We start from the raw sequence: 12,070 nt of genomic DNA, 5'->3' as shown, positions 1-12,070 counted from the left end.
AAATAAACAATCGTGGAAAAAATGTGTCGTGATGAAAAAAAAAAAGAGGAATAAGAATCGGGGATATAGAGATAAAAAGATCGTTTGTTAAATATTTCTATGAAATATAATAGTGAGTTTTATTTGTATTGTTTTTATTTATTTTTAGAATGGCACAAAAAAAATAAATTAATATAATAAATAAGTGTGAAGAAATAAGCAAAAAAAATAAACATGTAAATATTATAAACAGAAATAAGGAAAAAAGGGAATGTAATAAATGATAAATGTTTTAAAGGAATATTTATTAATCCTATTTTTATATTATGCATTGTCTTTTAAATTTATGTGCTTTCTTTTAATACTCCCTGAAAAAGTTTAAGAAAAAAAAATTTTATATATAGAGAAAGAAATAGAAAATGAAGTAAAACATTGTAGATATAATTTTAGTAAATTTAGTTAATACCTGATAAGTTAAATTGTTGAATGAGTGCCATTTTTTCTTTTTTTTGTTTCTTTTTTATATTATTAGAATTTTGTTCTAATTCTTCTGCATATTCATTTGATGGGAGTTCAGAATTTGCGAGCCGTTTTTTTTTTTTTTTTAATTTTTGCTCAAATTCTTCATTGACCTCTTTTTCGATTTGCTTTTCCATTATGGCCTAAAAGGGGAGCGCGGTAAAAAATGAAAGAAAAAATGAAGAAAAAGGAGAAAAAATGAATAAAAATGTAGAAAAAACGAGAAAAATGGCGAAGACCTACATTTATGTAATTGTAGAAACGATGAATTATTTTCCTAAAAATAGCATTTGTTTGATTGATATTAATTTGGATTTCGTCCGATATTTCAGCAAATGTTTTTTTTTGAAAAGAAACAGCATATAGAATCGTATACTCTAATATGCTTAAATCAATTTTCACTTTTTTAAATAATATAAGTTTAGCTATTGTATCCATCAAATATAACAATTCTTGTGAACTTCTACTTTCTAATACATATCTTTTTAACCTACATATATCATTTGCATGGAAAAAATAAAAAATATTTTCTTCATTTAATTTTTCTTTTTTGTTATAAAATGAAGTTATTATGTCATTATTTTCGAGGTCTATATTTTCTTCAGAATCATCATCTCTCGTTTTCTGAGTTTTTTCATTTATGCTAATATTTTCATCTTCTTTTTGAATAACTTGTTTCAAATCATTTATTCGACTAACACGAGGGGGGTTAGATAATAAATTGTAATTATCATTTAACAAATTATATATTATGAAAGATTCTAATCTTTTAAAGGAATAAGGTAATAAATTACAAAAAGTTCTGACAAAGTCATAATAAAAAGTTATAAATATATTTTTGAGTTTAGGATTTATATGTCTTAACATTAATGCACTAAATTCTCCAGTTATTTCATTTTTTTGTTGTTTTAAATATACAGGAATATAATTATTTTTTTTCCAAAAAATTAAAAGATTTTTAGTTAGGCCAAAGCATGTACCAATATAATCTATTCTTTTTAATTTATTATCAAAATATATTGTTTCGCCTGAACATTGACAAAATATGACATTTTCTTTTTCGTTTTCTGTACTGTTAATAATATTTCGCTTTGGGTCGTTGTACAAACTATAATATTCATAAACTTTCTTTAAAAGTTCTGAACCGTAATTTAAGTTTTGCATGGATGGATGAATAGATATTCTAACTATTCTGATTCCTATATAGTTGTAAAAATAGTAATTAAAATAATCGCTAATTATATATGGTATTAAATTTCCTTCAATTTCATTTTTTAGCATATGATTACTTATTACATTGCTATTTTCATCATTTCCCGTTACCTCCTGTTCATCATCACCATCATTTTGTTTGGCATTTTCGTTATTGCCATCCTGAACAGTCATATTTTTTTTTTCTTTCACAATTTGAGAAATATCTTCAACTTTAACTATCTTTTTTATTTTTGATTGATCTATTATTCCATCAATAGAGCAATGAATAACACCATAAATATCTATTTGATCAATATTATTAACAGATATTGTATTTGTATCGATTGATGAACTTATGAGGACAAATAAATGATGTTGTTGTGAATCTAATATCATAATTAAATCGTTTGGTGTATTTTTATAATGAGAAGTTATGAACAGGGTCATAATTTTTTTTAAAAGATTTTCGCTAGTTTGGTTATAATTTTTAAATACATTTTTATTAACAAAAAATAACTGACATTTGGATGGAGAGGATAATAAATTATTTTTAATACTAAATGTTTCATTACAATTTAAACATAAAAAATTATTTAACCAATTTTCAACTTGATCATCATAACTATATCTAATTGGACTTTTTAAAGTTATATCTATAAAAGCTTTATCAAAATATAAATATTTGATTTGTTTAAAATCATCATATGTTAATTGTGTTACGAATTTTTTTTTTAATTGTTTTAACAATTTAAAAGTAAACGTTTTTCCTGTTCCTTCATATCCATTTAATGTAGTAGACAAAATAGTAATTTCACCTTTTATTTTATTTTTTAAAATATCTATAGGTATACATGCAGCTTCGTCTATAATCATAAGTTCACAATTTGGAATATTATCATTTTCAATTATATCTAAGTATCTGATTTTTTGTTTTAAATATTTTATATTTTTAAATATAATTATTTCTTTTATTTTTCCATTAACATATATTTTTTCATAATCTTTAAATTCGTTATATCCTAATATATTTAACCCTTTATCTAAAAATTCAAAAATCGTATGAACACTATCATTATTACCTGAACAAGTAATAATATTACTGTAATTAAAATATATACTTAAAGATAAAATTAATCCTAAAGTAGCAGATTTTCCTCGACCTCTATTTGCTAATAAATTAAATAATATTTCTTTTATATTTTTTTTTTTTTCATTGTCATTTCGTAATATTTTACATATATTTATCAAAATTTCGAGTTGATCGATACTTAAGCATATTTTAAAAAGTTTTATTATATTTTTGTCAAGAAATGCATATTGCGCATCATTGTCTATTTCATTTAAATTATTTTGCATATTTTGTGTTTCATTTATTTCGACTTTTTCATTTGTTATATTTACTTTATTATTATAAAATTTTGATGAATATAAAGATATTTTTTTTTCTTCTCTTTTTTTTTCAAGTACTTCACATTTTTCCTCTAAAAATTCTAATTTTTTTGCAAGCATTTTTTTGTCAGGGGATAAAAACCCCCCTAGGGTTGCTGATTTTTCAAATAGAGTTTCATTATTATTTTTTTTTCCAGAATATATTCCCATATTTTGAGAATTTTCATTTAATATTTTTGTAATATTTAAATGGTTATCATTAAGTGGTAATATATTCATTTCATCATCAATGAACATAGCATTTTTACAAGTATTTAAAGATCGAAAAAAACGATAAATATAATTATTATAAACATTACATTTTCCATTCATATTATATTTTTTATGATAGTTTAATGTTAAATTATATATATCTTTTAATTCTTCTAATTTATTTATTAAAAATATTATAATTCCACCACCAATCACAGTTTCAATACATCTACATAATATATTTGGAGTTATATATGAAAAGTCTTGAAGTATACACATAGAATATGTTTTTCCTAAAATATTTTGTGTTTCTTTATAAAAACAATATCGTATATTTGCATTATTTAAAAAGGAATCAAAGTTGTTATCTATTTGTGTGTCGAATGTTCCTTTTTTTATTTTCTTTTTCATTTCACGAAATCTTTTTTTTTTGCTTGTACAGAAATCGAGTTTTTTTCTATAACACCATAAAATATTAAGTGATCTATTATTTGTAATTAATCGATTTAATAAAAAATAAAAATTCATAACAACATTTTTTCCTTCATCCCCTATAACTATAAACATACTTCGTTGCCCTATGGCAATATTATTTTCAACAAGCGTTTTTATTCGATTATCTACCTTTTTCTTCATTATTTGTAAGTATATAAAAATATGGTTATTTTTCTTAAAATATATGTTTAGAAATGCATATAAAGTTGGATATTATATGCTATATAAACTAATTTAGCTTTTGAAAATTCTGTATAAAATTTAAATTAATCAATTTGTGTATATAGGATACAATAAACAAAATAAACAGAATCGAAATTTACTTTTAACTCTTTTTTTTCTTACTAATAAATAAACTTTATGTATAACCTTTGAATTTGTAAGTATACTATAAAGGTGGCAATATAAAGTGTAGAGTTTTAAACAAACAGTTGCATATTTAATATTGCATAGATAAAATACAATTTTTTAATTTTTTTTTATATGAAGCCATTACATTTTCTCGTTAAAACTTCTAGGATTACCAGAAGTAAATAAAATTAAAAATGGATAATATTCATGTTTATAAATTTTTTTTTTTTTTTTAAATAAATTAGTTTATTTTTTTTAAAATAAAATTAACGTATTTTTTTATTTAAAAAATATGAACAAATAAATTAAAAAAAAATTATAAAAATAACGTCAAGTAGAACCAACATTGCGAATAAAAATAAAACCCATATTGGCAAAACTTGAAAAAATAAAAAATAGATAACTTATATGAAAAAATGGATAGCTTATATGGAAAAATGAAATAGTAAAATATGGAAAAATGCAATTTTTTATGCATGATAATATTGTAATACCACATGTAGTATTGTTGTATTATATAGGATAATTCATTAAAGTTTATTTTTCCCCAATTTGATAAAAAAAAAAAAAAGTATTTTAACCAGTTTGGTAACTGAATTTATGACCAAGTTTTATAATTACTATTACGAAACAAAATGAAAATGTAGAAAATGTAAAAAATGCATAAAACGACAAAACATTAACTTCAACATAAATATCAAAATGAACATATTTTATGTATACCTCTTGTGTTGGCAAATTAAAAAAAAAAATATGATTTCACAATTTTCTTTATTTTGAATGTGCATATAAGAAATATCAAGTTTGTATGTTTATAAAGAATATCACCTCCTATATTTTATTACCAATTCAGGATTGCATAATCTGTTAAATATATCGATATAAGCCACTTACTAAAATTTGTAATTCCATTTCTCTCTTTTTTTTATAAAGCTCATACTATTTTATTCACATTTTTGAAAAGTGAAATAACAATAATGATCAAAAATATTTGTTAAAATATGATAATTATTAAAAACGAAATTTAGACGCAATTCCTTTGGGGCATGATATATATATAAGTAGTATATTTGTTTGTTTAAAATTAATAAATTATTAGCATACAACTCAAAAGGAATGCCTTTATGAATATTGATAAAGTTATTTTGCTCATCTTTTGATATGTTTAAGATATGGTTAAATATTTGCATACTATTTTTATTATCATCATTTATGTATTTTTCAAATGATCCACATAACCATAATATTTTATTTTGTTTATTTATATTTTTTAAAATATTATTAATTGAAATGATACCTATGTTTAAAATAGATGTAGCTAATTTTTCTGGTTTATCATTTTTAGTGCCTTTAGAATTTTGACAATTTTGTTGATTTAAAAATTTTTGATATTTTAATATGTTTGGATCATTAAAAATGCCATTTAATAAATTTTTATTAGTATTAGAATTAGAATTAATTAAAGTATTTTTCAAATTGTCTTTTAGTATGTTTTGCATCGTTTTGTTAATGTCTTCACTATATTTTTTTATAAAATTTTTTTTTGCATATTTTATCATTATACTATAGTTAGTATATGGAAGTAGACAATAAAGTGTAGATTTTTTATTTTGAAAAATATCAAAATTAAAATTTACATAAATATCATAAGGAAAATGTATATTTATCTTATATTTTTCATATTGTTTTATTATGTTAAATATACAAAATTTGAATAAAAATAAAATATTTTCAGGAATATTATATGTATCAATTATTTTGAAATAAACATTTTCTATTTCTTCATTTTTATTTGTGTTTGTTTGAATAACTTTGTTTGGATATATAAAAAGAGTTGAAGTTTCATCATTAGGTTTGGGAATGTATCCCTTTAAAATATCTGAATCATATATAAAAAATAAAAAAAGTAGAAATAAATCTCCAGAAATATACACATCTGAAATGTTTAAGAAAATAATTATGTTTAACAGTTTTATCCATTCTAATATTTCATTTATATTTGTAAAATTTAAAATTTTATTTTTAATATTCGGTGATATAATACATATATATTTTGCATCTATATTTGTTTTATTTTTGATTCTGTTTATTTCCCAATTTTCTCTTATTTTTTTATAAATTTCTTTTGAAAAATTTAAAGTCTCATTTTTTTTGTCTGTTTCTAATTCCATGTTATTTATTAAAAAATGATCATAATGTATAGATAATGGAATATTTTTTTCAAAAATAAATTTGGATAAATAATTTTTCATAGAAAAAAATTGTAAAATATTTCTAAATATGTCTAAGAAATAATTTGCATTGCTTTTTAAATATTCAATGTACAATAGTATGTTTGAATTTTTAAAATGGTTAAATAAAAAATTTATGTGGTCAATAGATATTATATTTAATATATAAAGAAGAATATACATTTCTTTTTTCATTATCGATCCCAAATTTATTTCGACATTTTTGGGAATTTGTTTTTTTAACCATGTAAAGACATTTGAATAAAAGTGGTTACATTGCATTTCTGATTTTTTTAATATTTTTTTATCATCTATTATGCACGTGTCAATATTCAAAATTTCAAACATTTTAAAAAAATGGAAATTTGTAAAATTGAACTCAATATGGTTTGGTTTGTTTTCATTAGGTTGGATATGTGTTTTTTTTTTTTCAGGACTTTTATTTTTTTTACTTTTTTTTGTTTTATCATGCTCACTTTTTTTATCATTAAAATTATTATTTATATCAATTTTAGTTTGCTCATTTTCTTTAACTTCTTTCAATTTTTCTAAATTATTTTCTATACTTATTTGTATTTTATTTCTATTAGTTTCATAAACAATTTGTGAAAACATTATTTTATCTTTTAGAAAAAGTATGCTTCCTTTAAACATAATACTTTGGTTATTTTCTAAATCGTTTGAATTAACATTATTTTTATATTCACAAATAGAATTACAAATTTCATTATATATTTCATTGTATTCAAATAATAAATCCAAATTTTTATAAGCAATTTCATTATTCAATTTTTTATCATTTTCATTTTTGTCTACCCCAGTTTGATCATCTTTTTTTGAAACATCTTCTTCTCTGTTTTTAAATTTATATTGACATGTATCTGTTTCTCTAAACTTATTATTAACATATTCGATAACATCATTTTTATTTTCTAAAATTTGAATATTATATTGTTTTTTTGATATTTTAGAAATAAATCCTTTTAAATATAATATTAGAAACAAATTGAAAAAATTATTTTTTCCTTCAATTTTTTTTACTTCTCCAAAATATGCGTAGATGTTTTCGGCTCCATCTTTTATACTTAATATAATCGATAAAAAATATTCCCAAAATAATTCTGTCAATTTGTTTATAATATCTTTTATTTTAGATTCATAAAACAAATTAAAATTATTTAAAATATTAGAATCATTTTCAGAGAAAAAATCTGAACCCAATTTTTCTAAAACATATAAAAAAATTATATTATATAAGCTTGGATTCATATATATAAAAACATTTTGTTTTGGCGATTTAGAATAAAATGAATTTTTATCTAGTATAAAATACTGATTAATAAGTTTAATTATTTTAAAATAATTGTAAAAATAATAAATGTGTGAATTGTTTAACTTGTTTTGAAAATATATATGATTCATAAAACATTTAAAATAGTTTTCTATACGAGCATGTAATAACATGGATTCAAATGTCTTATTAATCGCGTTCTTTTCGCTTTCCTTTATTTCCTTTCCCCATTTTTTGAAAACACGTGCATTGACATTGCTTGGGAAGTGTACATCTTGAAGTTTTGATGTTTTAGTAAAATACTCCAAATTTGCTTTGTCATATTTATTTGTAAAAAGAATGCCAAAATCTGTATTTTTATTTATACATTCTTCAGTTTGGTGAAAATAAATTAGATGATAAATATAATTATAAAGGGTTTCATAAAATATTTCACTATTTTTGTAAATACCATTTTTATACAAATTAAATGGTATTTCAACTTTTTCCATTTCATTTACTTCTTTTAAAATTGTTTCTAACTTATAATTAAATATTTTTGATTCTAAATTAACATAATCATTTGTATTAAAATTAAGAAATGGAATCTGATTATTACTACACGATTCTTTGGTATATTGTAATATTTTATTTTTTATATAATAAAAAAAAACATTCATAATATTTTTTAAATCTGATTGACAAATATTGCTGCTAATTATTTTATCATGTATAATATTTGATTTATTTGTATGAACTTGAGTTTTTGTTATTATTTTGAATATATGCTTTAAGCCTTCATTTTTTTTTTTCAAAAGATTTTCAAAATTGTTTATATTTATATTATAATCAGAATATATACACTTTATCATATTTTCTAATTTCTGCTTATTTGGAAAATATGTCTTATTTTGTGTAACAGAATCTATATTTGATATTTTAAAATTATTATATTTTTTTATTAATTTTTTTGTTTTTATTTTATCATTATCTGTTATTTTTCCATTTTTTGTAAAGGTGTCTAATATATCAAATAATGGATTTATAGATATAAAAATTTTTTTTTTAAAGATTTTATTTTTATAAAAATATTTAATTTGAATAAAACCAAAAGAATAAGCAAAATAATCAAAAATAAAATTCAAATTAATTTTTATTGTTTCTCCAGGTTTTATATATCCAGTTTTTGGATAAATAAAAAGATTATAATTTTTTTTTTTATCAAAATATAATACATCATTTTTTATTTTCATTTTATTTTTTAAATATATTATATATATAATTATTGATGATGTTATATTTTGTAGAAATATAAATTTGTTTACTATATCTTTTCCGTTATTTTCTATATTTATATATGAGCAATTTACTTTTATTATTTCATCATGCGATGTTGTTTTATTTATATTTTCGTGTTTTATTGAATAAGCTTGTTGTGATTTATCTTGATCCAATGGGCTCGTTTCTTTTTCTAATACATTTAAACATTTTATTTCTTTGCTTGAAAGTTTATTTGTTTCAAAATCTTCACAATTTGATTCATTTTCATGTTCAATTGGTTTTCCTTGGACATATAAATTATCAAATAATGGAATAGCAAAATTTGATAAAAAAAATTCTAAATTATTTTTTATTTTATTAACAACAATGTTTTGATATTCTTCTTTCTTTACATCTCTATTTGTTACATAAACATAATTTTCATTATTTGTTTCTTTACCTTCACATTGATGTTTTTTTTCAAGAATTTTATCAAATATATTTTGTTTGTTTTCTTTTGATGTATTATTGTATATATTTAGCTTTTTCGTTGTTTTTTTGAATTTTATTTTTTTAGGTTCCATTCTTAAATTCTTTATCCATTGAACTTTTGTTTCATCTTCTTTTTTTAAATATTCCAATAATGTATTTAGCTATATTGGTTAAGGAATCATAAAAGTATAATGAACAAATCGAATGGGAAAAATATAAATATATATAGACAAATAAAAAAATTCATGTAATACATATTAGTATTTTTTTTTGTAAAATTACCTCATTTTTTTCTCTGTATTTTTCCCCCTGATCTGCTAAAGTATCTTTTTTGTTCGTTTTTTTCATAAGTATTTTGCTATTATTTTCCCATTTTATTTTATTTTCTTCAAACCTTTTTAAAACCTGATTGATTCAAAAGTCGCAATGTTGATAAGGGCTACATAAACTTTTTTTTCTTTTTTTTCTTTTTTTTCTTTTTTTTGTTTACCCTCTCCTCCTTTGTCTCTTTTACACTTTCAGATATGTTATTTTTTTTTTTTGACATTCTATTATTCATTCTTTTTTCAAGTTAATATAAATAAATAGATTGTTTTCCCATTAGCATAAGACATATATTTTATTTTTATTTTCTTTATTTTACTTTCTTTATGTTTCAAGATGGGGCCGATTCCTTGTTTGCGATTATTTTTAATTCGGATTCAAATCTATTTTCATAATTTTATCTGTATTTATTTTAGTAAAAAAATGAAAATTTTCTAATAATCCCGTTATTTTCAACATCGTTTTTTTTATTTATTTTTTTTTTTTATCTTTGTGTGTGTCTTATATATATTTGCAAAAATGGAGTATAATTAAATACCTATCATGTATAAAATTATTCTTATATGCAGATGTTTATTTCCTGATAAAATATAGATAAATATTTTTTTCAATTTATTTGAAAGATTTAAATTAGCAATTTTTTATTTTTTGCACCATTTTTTCAAACATCAGAAATGAATTTTTGATAAAGATTGTCATTATGATAAGAATCTAATGTACTGTTACTTCTGATAATATATGGAGGGGGAATTCCAGGAGTATAATCGAAAAAGGATGGAAAGTTTTTATTGTCAAAATGTTCATGAGGATAAAGAAATAAATTTTCAATATCATATTTTTCTCTTAATTCTTTTGTTACTACATGTATTTTTAAAGGGCCACAATGTGAAATAATCCAATCATCTGATTTATTACAGTAACAATATATTATATTTGAAATATATGGTATTTCTAAATCTATAAAAATTTTACTAATTAATTTGCCTACTTTTTTATTATGTTTGGGTGTATTTCCTGTACATAAAATTAAAAACATACCTATATCCCTTCTTCCACATTTATTTAAATCTATAACTTTAATATTTTTAACTTTTTCATGTTTTAAAATACACACAACTTGTTCTATTGTTGGCATTATTCCTTTTTCCAATTCTAAATCTTGATTTTCTTCTTCATTTTCTTCTTCATTTTCATAATCAAATAAATAATTATCTCTTGGCCTTACTATAGGATCATTTATAGAATTATAATAATCATTTTCATATGTATCATCATAATAAATATTTGAATTTTCTTTATTTTCATCATTTTTATTTTGATTTATTTTTTCATTTCTTTCGTTATAATATTTCATACATTCTTTCATTAGTTTTTCTTTGTTTTCTTCATAAAACCTTTGTGCGGGTGTCATTTCTCTAAATGTATTATTATATGTTTCATCCTTATAATAGTTTTGTTTGTTATTTTTATAAAAGTCAGAGCAATATATATTTTCTATTTCATTTGTGTAACAATTATTTACTTCATTAGCGATATCATCACCTTTGTTATTTATATTATTATATTCATTTTGTTCTAAAAAATTGTCATTTTTTTTAAGTTGATTTGAACTATAATAATCTAAAGTTTGCTGAATAAATGTTTTAATATCTATATTTTTAAATGATTTTATATTTTCATACATCATTTCTTCTTTAATTTCAGCATGCTCATCATCTTGTTCTTGTATTATATTTGTTTTTAAAACATTTGTTTGTTCAAAAACCTTTTCATCGATATTTATTATCTCTATTTTTTCTCCTGTATTTTCATTTAACTCTTCTCCATTCCTATTATCATTGTTTTGCTCATTTTTTTTTTTTAGTGTGTCAAAAATTTTATTGCTGTTCATGTATCTTTTCGTAAGAAAATGGAGGGTGGCTTTCCTCCAGATTACATTGGGACGGTACAATGCATTCATAGAAGATGAAATTGAGAAAGTGGAGAAAAAAAATAGGATATAAATCGAATATAAGAAGGAATGAAATGGGAAAACCTAATAAAAATATGATTGAAAAAAAATTATACAGAGGCTCCCGACACAGTTTCGTGCTAGCCATATTTTTTTTTTTTTTTTTTAAATACCTTACTGGGCAATAATTTTTATTTGTGTTATTTTGTGCATACTAATTGTTGTTTTACTATCCCATTCATTATTCATTTAATTATTTGTATATTTTTTGTGGTGTTCGTTTATTTCGCCATTTGCCATTTAAACGAAAAATGCGCAACTTTGCTTAGCCCTAAAATATATTATATATTTATGTTCGTATTA

The 12,070-nt window shown here is 20.7% G+C and overlaps 3 protein-coding genes across 3 annotated transcripts; all 3 read right to left on the bottom strand.

The window, feature by feature from the left end:
- Positions 1–303: 303 nt before the first annotated feature.
- PBANKA_0504900 (N-acetyltransferase, GNAT family, putative) lies at positions 304–3,969 on the bottom strand (the record flags this gene model as incomplete). Its single annotated transcript, XM_034568285.1, has 3 exons — positions 304–347; positions 446–641; positions 742–3,969. The coding sequence occupies 3 exons, from the start codon at positions 3,967–3,969 to the stop codon at positions 304–306; spliced, it is 3,468 nt and encodes a 1,155-aa protein (XP_034420290.1).
- Positions 3,970–5,123: 1,154 nt separating this feature from the next.
- On the bottom strand, positions 5,124–9,991 carry PBANKA_0504800 (conserved Plasmodium protein, unknown function; the record flags this gene model as incomplete). The annotated part of the gene is made up of 3 exons (XM_034568284.1): positions 5,124–9,593; positions 9,715–9,837; positions 9,923–9,991. The coding sequence occupies 3 exons, from the start codon at positions 9,989–9,991 to the stop codon at positions 5,124–5,126; spliced, it is 4,662 nt and encodes a 1,553-aa protein (XP_034420289.1).
- Positions 9,992–10,417: 426 nt separating this feature from the next.
- PBANKA_0504700 (ribosomal silencing factor RsfS, putative) lies at positions 10,418–11,716 on the bottom strand (the record flags this gene model as incomplete). Its single annotated transcript, XM_034568283.1, has 1 exon — positions 10,418–11,716. One exon carries the CDS (start codon positions 11,714–11,716, stop codon positions 10,418–10,420), a length of 1,299 nt encoding a protein of 432 aa, XP_034420288.1.
- Between the last annotated feature and the right edge of the window lie 354 nt (positions 11,717–12,070).

Source organism: Plasmodium berghei (assembly GCF_900002375.2).
Source record: "Plasmodium berghei ANKA genome assembly, chromosome: 5".
In the NCBI taxonomy this organism is placed as follows: Eukaryota; Apicomplexa; class Aconoidasida; order Haemosporida; family Plasmodiidae; genus Plasmodium; species Plasmodium berghei.
The sequence above is the reverse complement of the archived record's forward strand: the minus strand, read 5'-3'. Positions and strand labels throughout refer to the sequence as shown.